The sequence below is a fragment of the Blennius ocellaris genome, assembly GCF_963422515.1.
Source record: "Blennius ocellaris genome assembly, chromosome: 7".
In the NCBI taxonomy this organism is placed as follows: domain Eukaryota; kingdom Metazoa; phylum Chordata; class Actinopteri; order Blenniiformes; family Blenniidae; genus Blennius; species Blennius ocellaris.
In genome coordinates this window covers 28,100,926-28,127,613 of record NC_137656.1, presented here as the reverse complement: position 1 = coordinate 28,127,613, position 26,688 = coordinate 28,100,926, and the positions used below count along the sequence as shown (strand labels likewise).

General features: G+C 46.1%; 1 protein-coding gene across 1 annotated transcript in view; it reads right to left on the bottom strand.

Annotated features, from left to right (window-relative positions):
- znf608 (zinc finger protein 608) overlaps positions 1-26,688 on the bottom strand; it is a gene marked incomplete at both ends in the record, with an annotated part of 140,983 nt that overhangs the window by 50,650 nt on the left and 63,645 nt on the right. The window contains one exon of the mRNA XM_080499229.1: positions 13,563-13,818. Coding sequence (XP_080355355.1) covers positions 13,563-13,818 — 256 coding nt within the window. The remainder of the gene's footprint in view (positions 1-13,562; positions 13,819-26,688) is intronic.

The window sequence follows — 26,688 nt, the reverse complement described above, 5'->3', positions numbered from 1 at the left end:
TTGGCATCCTCATAAAGACGGGCCTAGAAATTCAGGACATGTCAAAATTAACACCCAGAGTGTGAAAATATCTCTCTGGCGCCACCTAGAAAAATATAAACCGCCACCACGGCCAGTAGGAATGTCGTAGAGAGGTCTAACAGAAAATTCAATTGTTCATCTCACCGAGATCTAAAATTTCCACGCTGATATCCCAAACCTAAATCCAACAGGAAGTCAGCAATTTACCTTTCAAAGTACGATTTTCAACCCAAACAGCCCCTCAACCTCTGTGGGAGAAAACATTTGACCCCCTAAACATGCTCACATCCTCACCAAATTTGGCACGCTCATTAACACAAGATTAGATTATGAGAAAATATAAAAATTAACCCATAGATTGCCAAAATGTGCTCTCTGGCGCCATCTACAAACACGACAACGGCCACCAAAAAACACTAAAACGGCGACCACACCCTGTAGGAATGTCGTAGAGAGAGCAAACCAAAAGTCAATTGTTCATCTCATCACACCCTACAAATAACGAGCCGGTACCCCTGACCTAAATCCGACAGGATGTCCACAATTTCCCTTTCAAAATAATATTTACAAACACCAGCTACTCTGAGCGCGAATATTTATTGACTTCAATAACCAACTAAATTATAGAGGAGACTCTCCTCAATAATCCAGAATATCATTTTCAATTGTCAAATTTTTTTGTTTTTAATTCACCGCCAAAGTTCCAAACACAGAATTCTGCTCTCTCACTGCAACGTAAAATGTTATCTCGACTGAGGGTGAATATCCTATCGCCTTCAAAATACTATATCATGATGACTCTGCAGATCAGTTCTTCTGTCAAACTGTCATTAGTCCAGAAATGAGCTTTAACAGTTCCAAATGCCGAATTCTGCAGCCGCATCTGGCTGCATGACAACGCACGCACGCACGCACGCACGCACGCACGCACGCACGCACGCACGCACGCACGCACGCACACGCACACACGAACACACACACACACACACACACACCGGCTGTTCTTGACGTGTCTGGAAGTCTACACAGCACCGTGCAGCCGAATCACATCATTTTAGCCGCCATACCCCTCCGTGCGGCTTTGCTCACGCGGACATCACCGCTCTGTGCGCCCCCACATTTTTTCTGACTATAGTAGAACCTGTGAGGAGAGACCTGGTAACACCAACACCCTGTACTGAGCGGACACGTCGCTGTGCACGGACAAGTTTAACTGTTAACACACCGTGATGAGGGGACAGACTGCATGACGAGGACAATGGACAAGTCTTCCTGGAGAATTTCAAGCTGAAGGGATACTTAGACGGCCAAAATACTTGGGCTGGACCAGATTATGAGAATGACGTAATAATGTAACGTAACGGTCCTATAAATCCCCGCAGTAGTGGTGGACGGATCGATCCAAAGATCGATCGATACCAGTGGAATGACATCGATACTTGGTGCCAGGTTCTCGATGCATGCAAGTGCCGCTCTGAGCGCAGCTGGATGCATCACTTGGCTCCTCCCTCTCCCCCTCCTCCCCCTCCTTCCCTTTCCTGTTTTCATTTTACACCTTCATGTGAGTCAGGCATCAGGCAGCAGCAGCAGCACACCTGAGAGAGCAGAAGAATGGCAGAGCCAAGGAGGAAGAGGTGTGGCTCTATGTTCAAACTGAGAATGACACAATAGCAAGTTGTGTCATTTGCAAAAAGTTTGACTGACACAGAGGGAACACAACCAGTTTATTAAAATTCATTCCAATGAAAACGAGTTAAAGGAAAGAGGAGAAAATGTTACAGCTGAGAGCCGGTGCATGGAGTTTCTGAAACCCAAAAGCAGACCAAGAGGCAGAGCAGATGCAATTAGCAATGGTTTTATTCAGATTGCAAGACCTGGGAGACGAGGGAATGGAAATTCTGGGATGCAGAGTGTGCAGGCTAGGGGACTGCAGCAGGGAGGAGCACTGTACCAGGAGGAGGTGCACTGAGGAGGCAGGGAGTGAGGAGCTGAGAGCACATGAGGAGCGCAGCAGGGAGGAGCGCTGCACCAGGAGGAGGTGCACCAGGAGGAGGTGCACTGAGGATGCTGGAAGCAGGGAGTCGTGGAGCTCATGAGAGGAGCTGGAGACTCTGAACAGAGACAGTCTTCTGACACCGGACCTCCTCACTGCAGGGCTGAAGAGGAGGAGCAATCAATTAGCCAATTACCTGCAGGAGTGCCAGTGAGAGAGGATCCGGTGCTGGAGCGAGGTGTGGATCCTCACAGTACCCCCCCTCAACAGTCGCCACCTGGCGGCCCACCCGGCTTGTCCGTGCGCTCAACGTAGAAGTCCGAGATGAGCGTCACGTCCAGGATGAGTCAATGGGGAAGCCAGGACCGCTCCTCTGGACCATACTCCTCCCAGTCCACCAGATATTGGAAACTCCTACCCCAAGGCTGCACGTCCAGGATCTTGGACAGGATGATGGCAGGATGGTGATCGATGATCCAAGGGGGTGGTGGGGGGGGGGGGGGGTCACCCGGAGGACACAGGGGGCTCAAGGAGACTGGATTGAGAAGAGAGACATGGAATGTAGGGTGTACCTTGAGGGAGTTGGAGAGCTGGAGGCGGACAGCCGTGTGGTTGATCACCTTGGAGACCAGGAATGGGCCGATGAAGTGGGGAGCCAGCTTCGGCAACTCTACCTGGAGGAGAAGGTCTTGGGAGGACAACCATACCATCTGCCCGGGTCTGTAGTCTGGAGCGGGAGTGCGGTGACGGTCTGTGAGTCGTCTGTTGGACTCCGTGGATCTAGAGAGTGCTGCCCTGGCAGATTTCCATACCTCCCGGACCCAACGTAGGTGGTCCTTGACCGCGGGGACAGCTACATCGAGCTTCTGATCTGGGAACAGGGGAGGTTGAAAACCATGACAAACCATGAAAGGCGACATTCCAGTGGCTGAGCAGGTGAGGGAGTTGTGGGCGCATTCAATCCATGGAAGGTGGGAGCTCCAGGATGAAGGAAGCTGCGTAGTCATGCACCGGAGTGCCGCCTCCAGGTTCTGGCTCATCCGCTCCGTCTGGCCGTTGGTCTGGGGATGATAGCCAGAGGAGAGACTGGCCGTTGCCCCCAGGGCTGAGGTCCCCGGTCCGACACAATGTCAATGGGAATTCCGTGGAGCCTGAAAACATGGAGGACCAGCAGGTCAGCCGTCTCCTGGGCCGTCTGCAACTTCCGGAGAGGGACGTAGTGGACGGACTTTGAAAAATGGTCCACTATGGTCAGGATGCTGGAGTTCCCATCAGAAGGGGGGAGCCCGGTGACGAAGTCCACGGCGATGTGGGACCAGGGCCAGCTGGGAATTGGCAGCGGTCGCAGGAGACCTGACGGAGGTTGATGGGAGGGCTTACTGCGGGCACAGCTGGAACATGCTGCAACAAACTCCCGGACCTCCTGGGCCAGGCCAGGCCACCAGAAACATCGCTGCAGGAAGGAGAGGGTGCGGATAGCTCCAGGATTGCAGATGAGTTTGGAATTGTGCCCCCACTGAAGAACCTGGGAGCGCACAGAGTCCAGAATCTAGATGCGGTCTGGGCGACCGGTGCCAGGATCCGGGTCTGCCCCTTGAGCCTCCTGGGCAGTCACTTCAATGTCCCAGTTGGCGGAACCCCGGATGCAGGACGGCGGGATAATGATGTCCGGTAACTCAGAGGAGGAAGGGGAGGAGTGGAGCCGAGACAGGGCATCAGGTTTGATGTTCCGGGATCCAGGTTGGAAGGACAGAGTGTAGTTGAACCTACTGAGGAAGACAGACCAGCGCGCCTGACGGGAGTTGAGGTTGCGGGCCGAGCAAAGGTACTCCAGGTTTTTATGGTCCGTCCATATGATGAATGGGACTGTTGCACCCTCCAACCAGTGTCTCCATTCTTGCAGAGCCCACACCACCGCTAGCAGCTCCCGGTTCCCCACGTCATAGTTCCTCTCGGTCGGAGAGAGGCTGCGGGAGAAGTAGACGCAGGGGTGGAGGTTGTGGGAGCCAGGATGACGTTGGGAGAGCACCGCTCCAACCCCGGTGTCGGAAGCGTCTACTTCCACACGTGAACTGCAGAGAGGGGTCGGGATGTAGTAGAACTGGGGCGCTGGTGAAGAGGATCTTCAGCTGGGCGAACGCTGCAGCAGCTTCCTTGGACCACTGTAACGGAACGGCATCACCCAGTACTCGAAGTGTCCCAGCGGGTTGTTGAACGCCGTCTTCCATTCGTCTCCTTTCCTGATCCGGACGAGATGGTTTGCGTTCCGGATGTCAAGCTTGGTAAACACCCGGGCCTTGCAGAGGGGTTCAAAGGAGGGATCGATGAGGAGAAGAGGCGACCTGTTCTTCACTGCAATGGCGTTCAAGGCCTTGTAGTCAATCAGGGAAGGAGAGTGGCGTATTTCTTTTTAACAAAGAAAAATCCCGCTGCCACTGGGGATGATGAAGGGTGAATGATGCCAGCAGCTAATGACTCCTGGATGTACGACTCCATTGCCTCCTTCTCGGGACGCGAGATGTTGTAGAGGCGCGCCGCCGGCAGCGGAGCCCCAAGAAGCTGATCGATGGAGCAGTCCTAGGGCCGGTGAGGAGGGAGAGTCCGAGTGAGGTCCATAATGAAGACTGGCGCCAAATCATGATACTCCAAGGGACCACAGCCAGATCAGGAGGAGCCGGAGCATGGGAACAGGAGATGGACTCGATGGACTGGAGGCACTGGGAGTGACACTAGAGGCTCCACCCGATGATTGAAGAGTTCCTCCAGTTGAGGTGTGGGTTATGCTGATGCAGCCAAGGGTAACCGAGGACGAGGGGCGTGATGGGAGAAGGGATCACCAGCAGCTGGAGAGTCTCTCTGTGGTTCCCAGAGATGACCAGGGTGAGAGCGGTTGTGCGGTGAGTAACCTGGGAAATTAGCCGACCATCCAGAGCATTGACACTCTGGGGAGAAGGTAAGAGCTCCAATGGCAGTCCGAGCTGGGCCGCCACCCCAGCATCCACGAAAATATGGTCGGCATCTGAGTCCACCAGTGCAGGAAGGGTCGCAGAGTGTTGTTCCCAGTGGAGGCTGGCGAGCACCTTCATCCAGGCAAAGGAACTTGGGACACTGGGGATATGGCTCGTCGGAGGGTTCCCCGTCAATGACGAGCCGCACCTCTTGGGTAGACTTCGGCAGGAGTCCCGAAGATGTCCGGCTTCACTGCAGTAGAGACACAGCTGGTTCGGGATGCACCGGCGTCATTCTCGGGGGTCCAGATGGGTCCGCCCCAGCTGCATCGGCTCATCTGCTGACTCTGACCGGCGGGAAAGTCGAGGACCTGGTAGCCGGCTGGGAGGAGGAGAGTCCGGCAGGGAACGATCGGCGGTCGGCACGCTCCCACTGCCTCTCCCTCAGCCGGTTGTCCAAGCGGATGGAGAGTGAGATGAGCTCCTCGAGGGAGGAGAGTTGGTCTCAGGTAGCCAGATGGTCCTTGGGTCCCGAAAGACCCTGGGTGTAGATTCCCCGGAGAGCCTCGTCCTGCCTCCCACACTCCTGCGCCAGGATCCAGAACTCAACCGAGTAGTCAGCCGCCGACATGGTGTCCCGGGAGAGGGAGAGAAGCCGCCGCTATGCCTTCCCTCCTTTTACTGGTTGGTCGAATGTCTTTTTAAGCTCCCCAGTAAAGTGGGCCCAGGTCTGAATAACCGGGGAGTCATGGTTCCAGAGTGCCGTCACCCACCGAGCCTCCTTCCCTCGCAGAAGATTGGTAGTGTAGGCGATCTTGGCCCGATCCGAGGGATACTTTGAGTGCTGGAGTTGAAGAGGAGGCGGCACTTTAGCAGGAACTGATCACAGTAGCCCAGTTCCCCGCCGTATGGCTCCGGTGGGGGAACGAAGGGCTCCTTGCTGGGGGAAATGTCGCCCAGGCCTCCGAAGGGATGGGTGGTGCCGGGATCTGACGTGGAAGTGTCGGGTGTGGTGGTGGAAGACTGCTGGACCAACTGCTGGTGAAGGTCCTGGATGGAAGCTGTGAGCTCATGTAGCAGGCAATCATGCCGACTGAGTAACACTCCCTGGGAGGAGAGGGCTTCCACCGCCGGGTTGAGGTCTGCTGGGTTCATGTTTTGGCCAGAAGATTCTGTTACAGCTGAGAGCCGGTGCGTGGAGTTTCTGAAACCCAGGAGGCAGAGCAGGTGCAATTACCAATGACTTATTGAGATTGCAAGACCTGGGAGATGAGGAACAGAGACTCTGGGATGCAGAGTGTGACAGTGAGGAGACTGCAGCAGGGAGGAGCACTGCACCAGGAGGAGGTGCACTGAGGAGGCACGGAGTGAGGAGCTGAGAGTACCTGAGGAGCACTGCAGGGAGAGCTGCACCAGGAGGAGGTGCACTGAGGAGGCACGGAGTGAGGAGCGGAGAGCACACGAGGAGCGCTGCACCAGGAGGAGGTGCACTGAGGAGGCACGGAATGAGGAGCGGAGAGCACACGAGGAGCGCTGCACCAGGAGGAGGTGCACTGAGGAGGCACAGAGTGAGGAGCCGAGAGCACACGAGGAGCGCTGCACCAGGAGGAGGTGCACCAGGAGGAGGTGCACTGAGGACACTGGAAGCAGGGAGTCGTGGAGCTCATGAGAGGAGCTGGAGACTCTGAACAGAGACAGTCTTCTGACACCGGACCTCCTCACTGCAGGGCTGAAGAGGAGGAGCAATCAATTAGTAGATTACCTGCAGGAGAGTCAGTGAGGAGGATCTGGAGGAGGTGCTGGAGGAGGTGGGGATCCTCACAGAAAAATCCCTCCTGATGGATCCAGACCTCCAAACCAGAGGCAGGACACTTTCAGTCTGGTTAAAATATCCAGCTAAATAATAATGAAGAACTAATACACAAGTCATTTTCAGTAATAGTTATTTTAACTTTTAAAGTGAAACTGGCAATTTGTTCGTTTAGCTAACTCATAAAGTATACCTCAATATAATACACTTAACCAATTGAAACGTTCTTATACATTTATGCTATATTTTAAATTCTGTAAATATTGTAAATATGAACACGACTGTCAATCCCATATGTCTGTGTATATATACATATATATGTATCTAATTATCTATGCATATACACAAAGTTTAAAGGATTCTCTTCTGTGTAACTATCAAATCTGTATTTGTGCAATGTTGAACTACTGTGAATTTTCTCATGTGGGATTAATAAGGTCCAATCTTATCTTGTCTCAAACGAATTCATTTATTGGAATATACACTGAATATAATATGACTTGGATTTGATTGAATATATTAACCTGTAGTGTTTACCGTAAATGTTATTTTGTAGGATTACAATATTTAAACTACAAGTCAATTCACTTAATTCTTATTCTAATGTTTATTTTATTGTTTTCCTTAAGCTGATTCTCCAAGAGCAGAGGCGATGACAAGAAGCGTGGCAGAAAGAAAAAATGTAAAGGTCATGAAAGTTTTTCCAGATTGATCAGTTTGATGATGCATTAACCTTGAATATTAAAAAGTATTGGTATCGGATCGATATGAGCGATACTGACCCTTTATTTACTTGGTATCGGATCAATACCAAATCTTTGATTATTGCACACCACTAACCAGTAGAGGGGAGGAGTTGAGTGAACAGGGTAGATGACGAGATTGACGAGAGAAGAGAACATAAGGCCCGTGGACCAAAACCGGCTGCTAAAAGCTCCAATCTGGTCCCACCAAGCAAGGGGGTTTTAAAGGATTCATACAAGTTTTTTATTTTGTCAGAATGCTTCATCAGTAAACACTTTTTGATTAAAAAAAAAAAAAGTCCTTAGATACTAGATATGATTGAGAAGGAGCAGAAGAGATTAGGAGCAGGAGGATGAGGAGGAGAAGGACAGGGCAGGAGGATGAGGAGGGGAGGAGGAGGAGGGGAGGAGAAGAGAGCAGCAGAAGGAGCAGGAGGAGGAGTAAAGAACAGCAGGAGGAGGAGGGGGAGGTGGAGGAGAAGGACAGAGCAGGAGGAGGAGGAGGGGAGGAGAAGAGAGCATCAGGAGAAGGAGGAGGTTAGGAGCAGGAGGCATGGTAGAGGGAGAAGGAGGAAGAGGGGATAGGAGCAGCAGCAGGAGGAGGAGGAGGGGCAGGAAGAGGTGTGATGTCATTCTTTAGCATGAAGCACTCTACCCTCACTCACACACACATTGCATGGACACCATGCTTTGTCATGCTTTTAATGCGAATGCTAGGCTCGTTAGCTTCACAGATTAGCATGTGAGATAAGACCACATTTCAACTAAGGGGCACCTGAGGAGTAACCTGTCTGATTTGAGGTACGAGTCTAGCATGCTAGTTAGCATGCTAACAAAGTTTATACAATTGAGCTGATATTTGGGCGACGGCCAAAAGGGGGTGCTAGGCTTACGGATCACGAGCTAATTATCCAGGTCCTGCTAGGCTAGATAGCTTAGCAGATTAGCAAGTGAGATATAGAGCAGATTCCAGGGACACCAGGGGAGTTACCTGTGTGCTTTTCAGGTAGATGGCACCTAAAGTGGCCCAAGCCATGATTTGGCCAGAGGCGGTGATTGGACTGACCCTGATGGGCTGGGGGGGTGAGTATTGTTCTCTGCAGCATGTGTGTGTGGTTTCACTACAAAAACAACCAACAGCATCACTAGTGGCCCGGTACGTTAACTGCATCATTTTCAGAACATTGACATGTAAACGAGAAACTTTTCTGAAACAAAAATGCATGAACGATGCATTTTCAGTTGAAGCGTTGTAGAGGACAAAAAGGAGGTGCGGGTGGAACACGAGGAGGAGGTGGAGGAGGAACAGCTGAAATGGTGGTCTCTTCTCATTCTTTGTCTTCTCCTCTCTTGCTCTCCAATTAGCATTCATCTTAATTAGCATGCGCGCTGCATCTGAGTGGTTCTCACTGCTCGTCCTGAACAATGCTCCTGATTGGCAGGAAAAAAACCACAGCATCTCTTTGTCCTTCTTCCTCTCACATTGTCTGGATAGTCTGCTTAACCACCTTCTCCTCTCTTTCACTCTCTCTCACTCACTCACTCACTCTCTGAATCTCGCTGCTTCTTCTGGCTTCCATCTTTGAATTCCTCCCCATCTTCATCCTCCATCCCTGCGGTCATTTAAAAATACAGACTGAGCCTCTTTCGACACATCCGTCTCCCTCTTTCATCCCTCCATCCGTCTGTCAGCCTGTTGAGGCTCAGACTCGCCACGGAATCTATTGCCCTGCTTTTTCTGCATTATCATTTCATCATGATGCGCTGCATCTCTCTATCTGCTCAGTGCAGTCTGCATGTCTTTTCCAGGATATAATAACCCACTAGTACTCTTTCATACACTGAGTCTATTTATCTGCACAAACCTGGAAGCCTGATTTTTTGATGTTAATAACTCCACCGAGGGAGCACGGAGGGTGTTTTCACTTCGGTTTGTTTTATATCAGCAGGATATCGCAAAGAAATGAGGGAAGAGAGAGAAAATGTACGAGAGACATTTTAATGAAATCTGGTGAGAAGTTCAGTTGAGGGACAAAACCCAGGAATCATGTTCCTGAAGGCCTTTTAGCAGCCTTCAAAACATTGATATAAAAACTCATCTGAAAGATTGAAGGTTGCCTGAACACATTATCATACCATCACACAGGATTTCCATGATTAAACCTGTTTAATTTAGTTTTGTAACTGAATATCAAACCAAACCGAACCAATGGACTTCAGTAGATTAACCAGCATACTATTTTTTTTTTTAAAACAAATACTCTGTCTTGGAGTAAATGCTCATTAAGACTCTGTTTACATGACAAAGCATCAAGTGAATAAGCTTTGTTTTTGTATTTCCGTTTCAGACGTTTCCACGGCAATGTTATGAAAACAATGTCTGTTTACTCAGAAATGACAGAAGCACTGAAAATGACGTAGTTAGCATGCCAGGCCACGAGTTTGCACTGTTGGTTGTTTTTGTAATGAAACCAGATACACACACACACACACACACACACACACACACACACACACACACACACACACACACACACACACACACACACACACACACACACACACACACACACACACACACACACACACACACACACACACACACACACACACACACACACTAAAAATGAACACAGGGAGAACACAGATATTCTAGTGGACAGACCACCAAGTTGGATGGTTATTATGGTGACTGTCAAAATAAAAGTACCAAGTCCAGGATAATATGGAGAGTATGGAGAGTCATGACTCTCTGAGGGAAATATTTGTTATTGTCCATCTTCTTGCACATGTGCAGAACAACTATTAAGCATTTCCAGAAAGTGTCGTTTCTCTCGTCAACATGACAATGGAGCCCAAGCTTTCTTGCAAAGTTTCATCTTGGTCAGGCGTTAGAAAATGTCTGTTTGTTCAGTGTCTCTGAGCACTGCTGTTATGTAAACAGACATGAAAAACGTGACAGAAGTTTTGTGTTTTAAATTGAAATTGTTGCTGTGTAGACAGGATGCAAGAAAAGACAATAAAACACATGTATCAAGAACAAAATAGAGATTAAACGTTATACAATTAGCTGGTAATAAAACCGTAACTGTTGTTCACTTTCAAAACAAGATCCTGTATAAAGTGCAAAAGTGCATTGCTGCATTTTTTTGCAGGTGTCAACAAAGAATATTACAAGATTGATATTTAATTGCGGTCCATCAGAATCACTGGTATACAATTGACAGATATGGAGATAAACTTCCGTTAGGAAATGTGTTTGAAGAACATGTATTGAACATTTTGACTGTTTGTCATTTTGATCCAAAAAGGTTTGAATTAGGAGCCATCTAACTCTCTATGGTGCTTCTGTTTCCTTCTTTATTTCCGTCCAGGCTAGGTGGGTAACTTACAGTAATTAATACAAATGCCTCTCCTCCAAACTGGACAGTGAACTGGAGTGTGCCGGCGGCTGCAGATCTATGGCACTTGTTTACCTGCAGGAAGGTACCTAGCGGTAGGCTGCAAAACTCCCCATCACATATCCCAAGTGCTGTCTCAAGAAATGTTGTAACCTGTCTGTGTTGATGCTAAATGTGCCTGAGGTGGATTTTTTTTCCCAATTACAGACTGTCTCCTTAGAGCATAGTCTGTAATCTGCCTTTTTCCCCTCCTCTCCTCACCTCTTGTTGTCCTTCTTTCCCCCAAACTTTCTATGCAATTTCGTTGTACCGGTTACAATGACAATAAAGACGATTCTGATTCTGATTCTGATTCTGTATTACACCTGCACAGCCCACTGCTGGCCTTCAAACAGCACAGCCTATCAAAGTTCGGTGGCGTCGTACTTGGTGTGTGAATCATCGGCGTCTGATCCGTAGTCTCCCGTGATATCATTCTGTATTGTTGAACACAATTCTGGTTCTATTTCTCCGTCCAGATTCATGCCACACCAAGTCACATCTCCTGACTATCTCAAATATGTGGGGGAAAAAAAATCACAGTTGAAATTGTTGTTTTTTTTCTTTTCTATAACAAAGAGTGTGAAAAAAACAGGAATGAAAAAAAAAAGTTGAATCAATTGAGGATTTACTCTTGTGTGGCATAAAACTGCTAAAATAAGCTTGTGGTTGAATGATTCTGGAAACTAATAATCTCAGAGAGCACTACTGAACACAATCTGTGCGCCATCATTTTTCTCAGTAGTTTATGAACTTTGTCTTGTGGTGCGTCTCAGACTCAATCATCTCTGATTAACCAAAAGATCACAGTGAAGACAAACACTGGTGGGCAGGAAAGCTCCCTTCAGGATTCTAGATTTATTTGACATGGGGAAATCTATTTTTGAAAACCTGTGAACAGACAAAGGCTCAGACCCCACAAACAGCTCCCACACACAAGGGCCCGGTTTTCATGTGAAAAAAAAAAAAGTTCAGTTAATTGTTGGGTGTCGTTGCTCAGAGCCACTGAAAGAAAGCACAATTTTTTTGAAAAAAACAAAACAAAACAGAACAACTAAACTCAAGCTCCATCACTGTTTAAATGATGGAAATGATACAACTGCATATGCATGCCACGGCTATTACAAATGTTCTGCACATGCTCAGTGGATGGACAATAACAACAACGTTTTCTCCATCATGTCATGACTCCCAGTTAGGGTTGCAAAATTCTGGGAATTTTCAAAGTTGGAAACTTTCCATGGCAATTAACAGGAATTTATGGGAATTAATGAGAATTTATGGGAATTAATGGGAATTTATGGGGATGAAACAGAAATGTACAAAAGTCAAGGTTGGCCCTCAACAGGGGTTCTAGAACCTGCTATATCTCCCTTTTGCTATATCCTTTGAATAGAGGGAATACTCAGCACCTTCAACTGGTATTCATGTTCCCTTCTCATGATTATGAATAATACTCCAACTCCTGTCAGCAGCCCAGGACAGATGTGGCTACAACAGTTGACCTCCACCTGTGTGACTGACGACGTGAATGAATAAAGGTTTCTGTAGCGCTTTGTCTCCTCGAAAAGTGTTTAGTGAGCAGCTTGCTTTACTGTCGGAGGAATCCTGATTAATGAGAGTTTTTCAAATGTATATTCAAGTTACTTTACAGGCCGTTTACTTCCTCTGATCCCCTGAAATTAATGAAAACCAATCTATTGGTAGGTAATATGAATTATGAGCTAAAACTTAGTCTGTTGTGTTAAAACATGTGACCGTCTGTCCTGCAGGCCTCAACACAGCAACCTGTGCTTCATTAGCCTCATTAGTGACTTTTCAAACTTCTTATTGAAAGTACGTCTGTTCTAAAGTCATTTATTCAGGTGGCCACCTGCATCGTCAGCTCAGTGACAATTCACTTCATTTATACTCATTTAATTTTCAATATTTCCCAAATCCCCCAGCTTAACTTCCCATGGAAAGTTTCCAGAATGCTTCTGGAAATTTACCGGAAATGTTCCATCCCTTTGCAACCCCACTCCCAGTCCATTTTCTCCTGGACTTGGGAGTTTTATTTTGACAGTCCCCATAATAACAATCCAACTTGTCCGTGTTCTCCCATTGTTGATGTTTATAGTGTATTGTTCTCTGCTGCATGTATGTGTGTGTTGTTTCATTGCAAATTCCTCCAACAGCATCAACTCGTGCCCTGGGATTCAACCTAGATTGTTTTCAGAACACTGTTGTGTAAATGTGAACATTTTCTGAAATGAAAACCAAAAAATAACGTTGTGTAAATGCTTGAGTGATTCTGGAATATTAAAATCGACAACAATGTAGATTTACAATAAGCAATTTGGAGAATGGGAAAAAACTGAAGTGAGTTACAATCCTTCGAGAGAAGTTGTGAGAAATGGAGCCATAATGTTCCTGCAATGTTTGGGAGAGAGCTTTACTTTAGCTTAGCTGCATGGGGGCTTTAATTTAGGTATTTCATCGTTTTCTCAACCAACTAACGAAAATTCCAAAAACGATGCGTTTTATTTGGGACGTTGTCGTGTAAATGGGCCTAAATTGGACTTTTTACAATGTTTTCCTTGGCAACATTTCCAGTACATTCCTCACCTTCTTCCGTCTCGTGCCAAACGATTCCCTCCAAGTTGACGCTGGTTCCGGGCTGGCAAGGGCCCAAGCAGGCCGCGTCGCCCTCCAGCGGCCCCGGCGTGATGCCATCCTGGGTGTTGGTGCCGATGGACCTGGTCCTGACCACCAGCTGCTTGGGGCTGGAGGGGGGTAGGGCCGGCGGGGAGAAGGAAGGGGCTGTGGGCAGCGAGGACCCGGGGGCCCCGGGGTAGCCCGGGATGGTGAACATGGGCTCCACCTGCAGAGCAAGAGAAACACAGTAATCCAAGATCAGACAGGATAAATTCAACTTTTTCGAACTGAAGAGAATTTGTCTTCGAATGATGGACAGCGCTGCATAATGGAGGCAGAAGCGGCAGCGTTTTAGAAGAGGAGACAGTTTGTCAGAATCTCAGACCATCATTATCAGCAGTCTGCTATTGCTAACTTCCTCATGTTGCATGCAGGCCAATCATCTCTCACATGTATCCAGACAGTTCCAGTCCCTTGTTTTCCCACTCCAGTGTTACAATTAATCTCCATGTCTCCGTACTGGGTTCACCCTCACCACTCAATCTCTCACAGATGTTTGCAGCCACACAGGAGCTGCTCTTTGTAATTAGCTGCCACTTGGGCAAAGAGAAACTTTACACGAATTTAGAAAAAGCACAGTAGAGAAATACGGGAGCTCATCCCGAGTGAGGAAGAAAACAAAAACAAAAACTCAAGGAAAAGGATGTGCTGCTCCAAAATGTTCCGCAATATGCAAATTCATCCCTCACAGTGTTTCCAATACTCAACTGATGATTCAAACACCTTTTTGAGTAACGTACATAATTTTCAAATGCAGGACGTTCGCTGCATTTATTTCACTACTGAGATGACTGGTGTTGCACCTGAATTATTCTTGTTGGGTCAAAATCTTTGATTAAATGATGGTTGACGTTGTGCAGTCGAACTCAATGTTATAAAAACACTAAGTGGTGGATCTCTGTGTTGCACAATCTGCCAGGTAACAAACTAAGGGCCCGTTTACGCAACGATTTCAAGTATGTTTTGGGTTTCAGGCTACATGAAAGTGGAGCTCAGAGCCACTGAAAAGGCAACTCTATGTAACTGGCTCCCAAGGGGGAACCGTTCAAAAATGCTGAGATTCCATGTCCTTGTTAACATCACAAATGCTGCAACTATACATGCACACCACCACCATAGAGAAATAGTTGTTCTGCAAAAGCACGAGTAGATGGACAATAACAACAACGTGTCCTCCAGAGTATCAGGACTCCCTGTCCATATTCTCCTGGACTTGGTAGTTTTAATTTGACAGTCACCATAATAACAATCTATCTTCGTTGTCTGTCCACTAGAGCAGCCATAGACAAATAATGAGTAGATGCCAATAGGCTGCTGCGGAGCAGGAAATACGGCGGCCATCTTGGTTCAGTCGTCATGTCCGTAAACACAACCCTCAGCAGCAGAGAATCAAGACACCAGAGCACCTGGTGGAGTGTTTCTGTACAAATCGATGGACTGTAGAAAGCAGGACTCGGGGGGACTACTTTTCACAGTTAAGATGGAACATCATTACTGTTTGAAGTTTGCAAATATGAACTTATTGTTCTGTATTTGTGTCCACCAGTGAAGTAGGAGCAGCTGTCATGGGCTGTTTACAGCTTGTTCACCTGCTATTAGTCTGAGACTTCACTGATCACATGTTCCACAATACAGACTCAGATTACAACTGACTCAAGAATGCTGTTGTACAACTAAGCCAAATATTGCAGGAACAACATGGACCAGCACATTTTACCAGGTGACACAGGCTGGATTGTTCACGTGTAATTCTTTCATCTTAACAGAAGTAACATTCCTCTCGTCTCCTCCTCCACTCTGAGAAACACTGACAACATGTGCCTGTAGACTAGATTGTAGAATGTCTCCTCCTCCACTCTGAGAAACACTGACAACATGTGCCTGTAGAATAGATTGTAGAATGTCTCCTCCTCCACTCTGACTGAGAAACACTGACAACATGTGCCTGTAGACTAGATTGTAGAATGTCTCCTCCTCCACTCTGAGAAACACTGACAACATGTGCCTGTAGAATAGATTGTAGAATGTCTCCTCCTCCACTCTGACTGAGAAACACTGACAACATGTGCCTGTAGAATAGATTGTAGAATGTCTCCTCCTCCACTCTGACTGAGAAACACTGACAACATGTGACTGTAGACTAGATTGTAGAATGTCTCCTCCTCCACTCTGAGAAACACTGACAACATGTGCCTGTAGAATAGATTGTAGAATGTCTCCTCCTCCACTCTGAGAAACACTGACAACATGTGCCTGTAGAATAGATTGTAGAATGTCTCCTCCTCCACTCTGACTGAGAAACACTGACAACATGTGACTGTAGACTAGATTGTAGAATGTCTCCTCCTCCACTCTGAGAAACACTGACAACATGTGCCTGTAGAATAGATTGTAGAATGTCTCCTCCTCCACTCTGAGAAACACTGACAACATGTGCCTGTAGAATAGATTGTAGAATGTCTCCTCCTCCACTCTGACTGAGAAACATTGACAACATGTGACTGTAGAATAGATTGTAGAATGTCTCCTCCTCCACTCTGACTGAGAAACACTGACAACATGTGCCTGTAGAATAGATTGTAGAATGTCTCCTCCTCCACTCTGACTGAGAAACACTGACAACATGTGACTGTAGACTAGATTGTAGAATGTCTCCTCCTCCACTCTGAGAAACACTGACAACATGTGCCTGTAGAATAGATTGTAGAATGTCTCCTCCTCCACTCTGAGAAACACTGACAACATGTGCCTGTAGAATAGATTGTAGAATGTCTCCTCCTCCACTCTGACTGAGAAACACTGACAACATGTGACTGTAGAATAGATTGTAGAATGTCTCCTCCTCCACTCTGAGAAACACTGACAACATGTGACTGTAGAATAGATTGTAGAATGTCTCCTCCTCCACTCTGACTGAGAAACACTGACAACATGTGCCTGTAGAATAGATTGTAGAATGTCTCCTCCTCCACTCTGAGAAACACTGACAACATGTGCCTGTAGAATAGATTGTAGAATGTCTCCTCCTCCACTCTGACTGAGAAACACTGACAACATGTGACTGTACAATAGATTGTAGAATGTCTCCTCCTCCACTCTGACTGAGAAACACTGACAACATGTGCCTGTAGAATAGATTGTAGAATGTCTCCTCCTCCACTCTGACTGAGAAACACTGACAACATGTGACTGTAGAATAGATTGTAGAATGTCTCCTCCTCCACTCTGACTGAGAAACACTGACAACATGTGACTGTAGAATGTGGTTTATCATCGTTTATGCATCAAAATAGGAGTTTTGTTGAAGAAAGGTTATAAGAAACTGGAAGGAGGAAAGGAGATAATAAGCTTAGTCTCCTTTTTAAAATGTTTTTGTTTTGACTCTCAAATCTCCTGTTTTCATTTTGAAGGTTTCCCAAAGACAACTAGTTGAGGAAGAAGAGCGAGGTGGCTTTGAGGAGGAAGGATTCACTGATGAACTGGATGAATAAACTGGATGAATTCGTCCTCCATCTTCATCTTCAAATCCAAAGAACAGGTGTATCATCAATAGGCTATTAGCATTCATGAATGTAAATATGCTCTGGCCAACCACAGGGCAGGTGAAATACTTATCTCTGTGGGTCCATAGAAATATACACAATCAATTTGTTATACATAAAGATATGAAGTGTTGGGATCTCACAGGACCACAGAAAGTTTGTTCATTTCTAGGGAAAGACAATTTTCATTTGTCATGATACACAGTCATGACATATGAATTCTGACCCAGGAATGTGATTGACCACTGCTCAAGAGGGACAAATGTAGGAGAGCCTCATTTACCCTCACCCTCACTCTCATTTTGAACCCGAGGTATTATTTTAATTTATTATGATGTTGCTACGTGGACGAGCAAGCGAGCTACAAATGTTTTTGGGGATTTTCTAGCCTGGAATCTATATATTTAGCACGAGCAGGAGACCGTCCCAAGATGGCGCCAAAGATGTGGTAGAAACCACATGGTAGAAAATGGAGGGAAAACTCATGGCAGAATACAAAACATTTGTCTCTGTAACAGTGAACCTAAAATGGTAGGCTACATCGAATAATTCAAGTTAAAATAACCTAACAGCGGTTCATCAGCACATTCAGCACAAGGCCTGATAACAACCAACTCATAGAAAGCAGGAGACAAAGAAAGCATACAAGGCTGTGGCCCTCGAGGACCACAGTTCGCCACGTGTGCGTTAATGCTAGCCAGCTTTCAGCATAGTCTGATAACAGTGGCTAACTGAGCATTCTGCTCGTGTAACGCTTATCTTTGAGTGCTCTAAGGTTAGCTTAGCTAACTAGCTAACACGTAACTAGCGCTAACGACTTACCTGTCTGTGTTTCCTGAGGTTTGACGGACTGTTCTTGAACGCCAATGTTTCCTGGAGTTCTGGTTTGCACAAGATGCAACACATTCGCCAGGAGTTGTTTTTGGCACCAAGAAACTCAAAAAGCTCTTTTAAATAAGGCCATGGTGTGGGGGGTCCTCTCCGTTGTCCACTCTGTACCGCTGGGCCAATGCTCGTGAGTGTGGAGCGGAGTGCCCCACACACACGCACGCGCACGCACGCACGCACACACACCCGCACACGCACACGCACACGCACACACACACACACACACACAGCCATGTCTCCTCTCCCACGTCTTTCAAAATCCAATACAGTTGACGTGCATTGGTGTCGCTGCACCAAATAATAAACAATATATACGCTACATATATAAAGTAACGAGCCTTTTTAGGAAATGTAAGGAGTCTTCAGAGAAATAAATACTTCTAAAAGTACAAGTACCTGAAAAATCTACTCAAGTACAGTAATGGAGTATTTTTACATCGTTACTTGCCATCTCTGATCGAGACCCAGGACTTCCTGCTCTCTGATAACCTCCATTTGGAATGTAGTTTCTTGTGAATCAGAGCGTTGTAATCAGCCAAGACGCAGAGTCACTGTCACACACAAGCAGAAGAACCAGGAAAACATAAGCCCTTCCTGACCGCAACACTTCAGCCACTGCCTCATGTTTAAATCCTAATAATAAACAGAAAGCAACCAGACAGCAGAAGAGTTAAAGAACCTGACTGAAGTGAAAATAATCACACTGTGTCACCTCAGTGCTGAGCTGGAAGCGCTTTTATAAAGGATGAGTACAGGTACGAGTACTAACGTTTAGTGACTTGCCGATACCGAGCACTGACAAGAGTACTTATCAAATGCTATAATGCCAAATTTCTAATATTCCACATGCAAACACAGGCTATACTGTGAAAAAGCTCCACAGACACTCTGCGTCTGTCAAAGAGAAATTTCAAGGTGACAAATGTTCTATCTAAAGTAAAGACATATTGAATAGCGGATCAGCTAAAATCTGAGTGTCCCAGTATCCGCTGCCTTTCACTTCACTTTCAACTATGTAGCAGTTTTGTTGCGCTACTGTGCATGTGCACAAAGGCTGTAGTAACTCCTCGTTCTGCACATGCTCAGTCGATGGACAATAAGAACATAGTGGCATGACCTTCAGTCCATATCCTCCTGGACTTGGTAGTTTTATTTTGCCAGTTATCGTAATAATAATCTAACCTGGTCGTCTGTCGACTAAAATGTCTGTGTTCTCCCATTGTTAATGTTTATACAATACTATTTAAAAATAAGATGACAGGTCACAATCAACAACTTGATCAGCTCTGTGTGAAGGACACGTGTTGCACTGCATGAGGGAATTGGATGTCCACACCCAATACTGACTGGCTTTGTGACCTCCCTGGACACCCTAATACAGTAAAACTATACAGATTTGTTATAGAAATCTTGTTTTGTCTCATAAAGAATGATGTGTAGTTTTGCAGTCTGTGTTCCAGGATGACCTGTGTCAGCACTGTTGGAACCTCTGTGCTGCTTTTGCTGTCCTTCAATGCAGACTGAAAACAATCCAGCCTTTAAGAAGGTCTGCCTGTCTTCACAGTGAGACAAACTCCTGGACAACCATGCAGAGGTTGGACTGTGACTTTGTCTCTTCTTGCCAGAATAACCTAACAAACTTTCTGCTAAACTTTTCAATTGCTCTCAGTCTCTTTCCTGTGTTTCTGTCTCCCTGAGGTTTTCTTACTAGGAAAATTCTCCTGACAACTTGGTCCTTGGAGCCGGATTCCAACATCCCTCTCATCACCAGGATCGGAGCTGAAACGTGGGGGAAAGGCTGTTCAGGCTTTTCCTACAGAAAGTCCACGAACTGAATTGTTGTAGGCCGATTCCACTGGAGGTGAGAGGTGACGGAATCCGAACAACAGTAAACAAATGGAGACAGATCCAGGATCAGCTGGGGTGAGAAAGAACTCTTTTGTGTGAAAGATCCTCTAGTGTGGAAGGGACGGTGTCGGACATCCATCCATAGGCGAGGTTATTGCCGACAAATGATATCAGGTCAAACTTGTCCTTAGTGGGTGTAGGTATTTAAGGTTCCCCTGTTTATGTGAGGTGAAAGTGAATACGAGGTTATTCTGGACGAACAATATTGGGTGTAGGAGCCCAAACGCAGTTCATTGAGCTTGGTTAAAAAGATAAATCATTTAAGTTGATCTAAAACAGCAGCAATGTAAGACGTTTAATTTGGTAGGAATTAGGAGCATTTACAAGTATTTTAGTTCACATGGGCAATGATGCAATGAGTTGATCATTTAAAATGTTGTGGTTGATTTAAGTGGTTGATTTAAGTGGATAAAAGTTTAATTATTATATTATTTGCAATGTTTGGGAAGGGATAACTGTTTGGTGTTTTCTGGTGCCTGTGCACCTTTAATTGTTTGTTGATGCTCCCGGGTGGGTGGAGTTTGGGGGGACTACCTGTGACAGGAAGTCAGGCAGGTGAGAGTGGAGCCGCACGGTTTTTTGACCTCTCTCTCTCTCTCTCGTTTCTTGTGTCTTGGAAGACTAATATTGACCGGATTTAACGGACCACTTACATAACGTGGAACACCTTTGGACATTTTTTCTGTACCACCTTTTTGTTTGTTTCTTGGACAAGTAAACTGTTAAACCTTACCAGTGGGCCTGTGGATTTTTTTTTTTTTAATTTGTTTACGATGTGGATGAAGGACAGGAGAAGAGATAGAGCGTCAAGCTAAGGCCACATCTCAGTGGAAACTACATTGGGTCTACTTTCCTTAATGCTGAACAGGCCAGGGTCACTGTAAGAAGACTACAGGAACAAAATAACGTCGTCCCAGACGTTAAAGATTCCAAGAGTGTTGGTGAACACTTATACGAATGAGAACTGGGTGAATGTGTTTTCTCTTTCTTTCTGAAGTGGGTGCTAGTGGGTGCTCCCATACTGTGTGTTGCAGTATTGCAAATTGCTGACTTGCCTGGTTGCTTGGGACATAATTGCCCAACAAACTTACAACTGGAAGGCATTTGCAACACACTGACTGGCCTGGTTGTTTGGGAAGCAATTTACATTCAACCTGGTGGCGGCCGGAGGACAGATGAAAATATTTTAAAAGAATGCATTGAGTAAGTCCTCAAGGGGAGGCAACTAATATGGGAAGTGATGTAAAGTACGACGCAAATAAACCTAAAAAGCTTTGACTTTTTTTTTTAATAATTTAAAAGTAAGAAGTAACTTAATTTGAGACTTTTTGCAGAACAATGTTGTGTTTAATTGTGTCTAAAACCTACAGACTAGACTCTGACTGACAGACTGGTGAGAGGAGAGAGAGAGAGAGAGAGAGCAGAGAGGGGAGGGGATCATCTCATGAGCGCCCCCTCATGGTTCAGACGCAGAGTGAACAGGAGTGTGCCTACAAATACAGCTGTTCCTCTTTCTGCCTCCAAGATACACTTTCACAAACACATCTGTGACATTTTAAGACATTTTAGACAGTCTGACTCCTCTGACTATAGAAATATCCCTGGTGCTGTTGAGACATTTGAAACATTTTCCAACATTTATTTGACTTGTCGCCCTTTCAAATGTTTCTTTCAGTACAGCAGTTTTGCCAATTTTTATTTACTTGTTTGTTTATTTTTGGTGTTTTGAGAGATTTAGAGTCTTATTATTCAATCATTTCAGCCATTTTGTCTTCCTTCAGTACTTTTGCAGGAAAGACAGAAGACGCACAGAGACAGTTCAGTGTGTGTGTAGGAGACACCTCTCCACACTGAACAGCCTCAGACTAGATAACATGGGACTTGAAACAAAAACAAAACAGCAGCCTTATCAAGCTGCTCCAAAACTAAGACATGTGTCAATGATAGATTCAAACAGACTGGAAGATGAATACAAACTTGGTCAGAGACTATTTTAGTGTTAACCATAGTGGTCATACACTCACCAAATTATTTGAAATTTTAAGGTCCCATATTCTACTAAATGGACTTTTCTGGTCTTTAAACATGAAAGAAGTGCTATTCAGGGTTCATATAGATCCCCAAAGTGTTTTTTTCATTGATTCCCTCCAGCTTGAGTTCACAGTGATCTTTCTCTGTTCTAACTGGTGGGGGAGCTCAACACCTTGATTCTATTTGATGACGTCACAGAGCTGGAGAAGCCCCGCCTCCAGGAAGATTGACATGAGGAGAAACCAAAACAAGACACGCCCACATCTCCCTGTTTAACCCCACAACACTCATCACCGGCGACAGCATCACAAGAAACATCCGTTTCTATGACACCACCACCCGATGCTTTCCTGGAGCCACCGTTAACAATGTTCTGGGGAAGCTACCTGAGCTACTACGCTCCGCACCAGCAACCATTCACCGGGCGATCGTCCACGTCGGCACCAACGACACCACTCGGCCCCAGTCGGAGCAGCTCAAAGCAGATTTTAAAAAACTTTTTTCTTACCTGGATGGCTGTGGTAAGTCAGCTTTTATCAGCGGGCCCATTCCCACTTACTTCCACAGTGACGAACGCTACTCCAGACTTTTTGCTTTGAACTCTTGGATCCGGGACTCCTGCTCAGCGCTCAAGATTAATTTTATAGACAATTTTAACCTGTTCTGGAACCGCTCTGTGTTTTATTGTCATGATGGACTCCATCCGAATGAGGTGGGCAACTCCATTTTAACAGGCAATATTCACAGCGCAGTCCAATCAGCCACAGGTGATTGACTCCCTGCAGGCCACGCCCACTTCCTCCACTCCCCCTCCCTCCTCACAGAAACTCAGGACACCATCCAGCCCATTCCCACAGTCACCACCAGGAGACCCTTCAAATCCAGGACTTTTAGCAGACCACAAACTCTCATTCCTTTTAATGTCACACTGAACACACACCCAGCACCAACATTAAAATGGCTGTTTTAAATATCCGCTCTCTTTTAAACAAAACTTTTATCATTAATGACTTGATTTTAGACAATAACTTAGACTCCTCCTACTCACTGAGACATGGCTTGACACTGATGCACCAGTTGTTCTTACCGAGGCCTCCCCACCTAATTTTAACTTTTATTCTCTATCAGGGATGGAAAGAGAGGAGGAGGAACTGCGTCCATCACTAAAGAGAAACTTTGCACATCCAAAGTGACTTTTAACAGCTTCACATCCTTTGAATATCACGCTTTGATTTATTGCAGTCCCCCCATCCTCTCTTTAATTATATACAGGCCTCCCCATCATTCTAGCAGTTTTATCGCTGAATCTTCTGAATTTTTATCTATTATCCACACTAAATTTGAACGAATTTTAATCACTGGTGATTTTAACATACACATAGATAGCCACTCAGACTCATTGTCCAGAGAATTTTTAACTCTCCTCCAATGTCTGGATTTTAAGCAACACGTCACACAGCAGGTCAACAACAGAGGTCACACCCTGGACCTGCTCATTTATTATGGCCTGACCATTGGTCTGTCCTCTGGTGTTGACCTGGTGTGTCCTCTGGTGTTGACCTGACTGTGTCCTCTGGTGTTGACCTGGTGTGTCCTCTGTTGTTGACCTGACTGTGTCCTCTGGTGTTGACCTGGTGTGTCCGCTGGTGTTGACCTGACTGTGTCCTCTGGTGTTGACCTGACTGTGTCCTCTGGTGTTGACCTGGTGTGTCCTCTGGTGTTGACCTGGTGTGTCCGCTGGTGTTGACCTGGTGTGACCTCTGTTGTTGACCTGGTGTGACCTCTGTTGTTGACCTGGTGTGTCCTCTGTTGTTGACCTGGTGTGTCCTCTGGTGTTGACTTGACTGTGTCCTCTGGTGTTGACTTGACTGTGTCCTCTGGTGTTGACTTGACTGTGTCCTCTAGTGTTGACCTGACTGTGTCCTCTGGTGTTGACCTGACTGTGTCCTCTGGTGTTGACCTGGTGTGTCCTCTGGTGTTGACCTGGCTGTGTCCGACCACTTTTGTGTGTTTTTTAATGTCACCAGTTTTAACCAGCAGGGGGCCCCGGTCAGAACGGTGAGGAAACGCTACATAACTTCTGAGGTGGCTGATCATTTTATAAAGATTTTACAGAATATCCCAGCTGAGGTTTTACCCTCCATGTGATTTTATTGTTGATGATTTTAACAGTAAATTAAGGTCAACTCGAGACCTGGGGTCCGTTTCACGAAGCAGGTTTAAGAAGCCATGAGCTTAACACCGAGCTCTGAGTTGAGTTACACTGAGACAGAAAACGCGGAGTTTTCGGTTTCACGACACCGGATTATGACCAGTTTGATGAACTCGGAGTAGTTTCACCTGGAGTTAAACGCGTGCACCACGACTCTAACAAAACCGCATCAATGGAGCCCCGATTCAACGAGTCACCATGACAACTGAGACGCGGAGGGCGGAGTTTTTGACGCCAGTGGAGCAGGAAGTATTGATCCCATCATATGGCGAATATGAACATTTTTTTTTTTTTTAAGAAAAAAATGCAACAGCGCAGCGGCTGCTAAAGAGAGGGAGGCGGCGTGGAAGAAGATTGCTTTTCCATGGTGCTGGTGTTTTACCGGCCACCACCCGTAAAACGGGTGGTGGCCGGTAAAACGGGTGGTGGCCCAGTAAAACGGGTGATGCCCAGTAAAACGGGTGGTGGCCCAGCACCTCCACCTTTAACAGAGGCAGAGGAGCCCTAAGCCAGAATGTTGGGAGGCCAGTGGCTGAGGGAATCCCTGGAGGAGCTCCTCTTCAGAGCTCACCCCTCAAGATACCACTTCCTTCATAATATAGAATATGTCGAGGCCTATATATCTCTTTAAGCCTATTTCTGTTCATCTTTATTTCCCCATCATGTCTTTGTTTTGTCACCCAACAGATTGTGATGGTGCTCTCTGCCTGCTGGACCCCCTCATGCCACAACAGACCTTGTAAGTAGGCAACACTCCAAAGATCTTGCAAAATGGTAGTTTAAATATACTGAAACATATTCATCTAGGATGAAGAGTACGAGGAAACCCTGTCTGCTGCCTTTACAGAGGAGGATCCACAAAGGCCTGTAGAGGTATGATAGTTCTCATCCTGTTTACATTTCTGAAACATTGTGGTGGAATAAAGAGTGATATTTTGTCTACACTGAAGTATTGACACAGTATTTTTAACAGGGCCTGGCTGGGCAGCAGCAGGAGGGTCCCTCAACATCCACTGCAAGGACTGACATGGTGAGACAGATGTTCAGTAAACACCAGAGGTTCATTCTGGGGAATTCATGTCCAACTGTAATAATTGAATGTCCTCCTTATGTCCTCCCAGTTATCTGTAAAACAGATCTATAGACTCCACCTGCTCCAGAAGATGGAAAAAACTGCTAAGGAAATGCAGATGTGTAAATTGAACTACTGGAGCACAAGTTAAGGGTGGGTGTACAGTCCCAGGTGAATGATGCTAACTACTAACTACATTAATTAAACTAGCTCTTGTATTTGTAGGAAATAAAAAAGACCAAATGAATTGTGCATCATGTCTTTATTTGGTGGTGGTGGTGGTGATCAGACCCCGAAGTGATGATGTTATATGGTGTCTCTGACAGCTCTGCCATTTACGAGGAAACGCAGCGCAACACACAATATCTGCTATGACGTCAGGGCAAGGCTCAGCTGGTGATGTTGCTAATGTACAGAGCGATTAAACTGTGGATGTACATAATGGTCTCGGCAGTAAAACGGTACCGCTCAAAAAGGAAGGTGTCTGCAAATGCCAGTACATCTATGCGCGGTCTGATGATGCAAATATTATCTGCGAATATTAAATTCTCGGCGAAGTCACGCTGCGCCTTCATCAATCGGATCATTATCAAAAGCACATTCCATATTGAGGGAATAAAGTTGACGTGTAATTTGCCTCGGGAATAAGGCACTGCAGAACTGTTTCGCCAAAACTCCCCCGCTGAATGAGGAAATGAAATCCCGTGTCCGTCTGAAGGGGGGCGGAGCCAGAGCAAAACTCCAGGTTCATTGACAAAAACCTGCTCCCGACCAGGTTAGTTCTAGAGCGTCTGTTGCCCCGGTAACTGACCGGGAGTTGACGTTGCACCGCTTCGTGAAACAGGCTTGAGTTACCCCACTTCCTCTGGTTTGAGTTACCTCCCTTTGTGAAACGGAAAATCCCGCATTTCCCTCAACTCGATGTTCATTAACCTGGGGTAATCCTTAAACCTGCTTCGTGAAACGGACCCCTGGTGGCTCCAATTACTACAAGAATCCTTAATAAATCCAAACCACCAGCACCATGGAAAAACAGGGAAACTCACCAATACAAAAGAAACTGCAGGATTGCCGAGCGGAGGTGGAGAAAATCAAAACTTACGGTTCATTATCACATTTTCCGGGCCCACCTCAAAACCTACAATAAAATAGTCAGACACTCAAGATTTTCATATTTCTCAAAACTCATCAGTGACAACAAAAATAACCCCAAACTCCTCTTCTCCACCTTCGACTTTTTAACAAACACCAATTTTAATAAAAACTCGCCACCCTCTCCCTCCGTCTGCGAGGATCATGCCCCCCACCTCAGAAGCAAAATAAATGACATCAGATCCAGTCTTTTACCTTTACAAACTGTACCTTTGAACTCACCTGGACTGG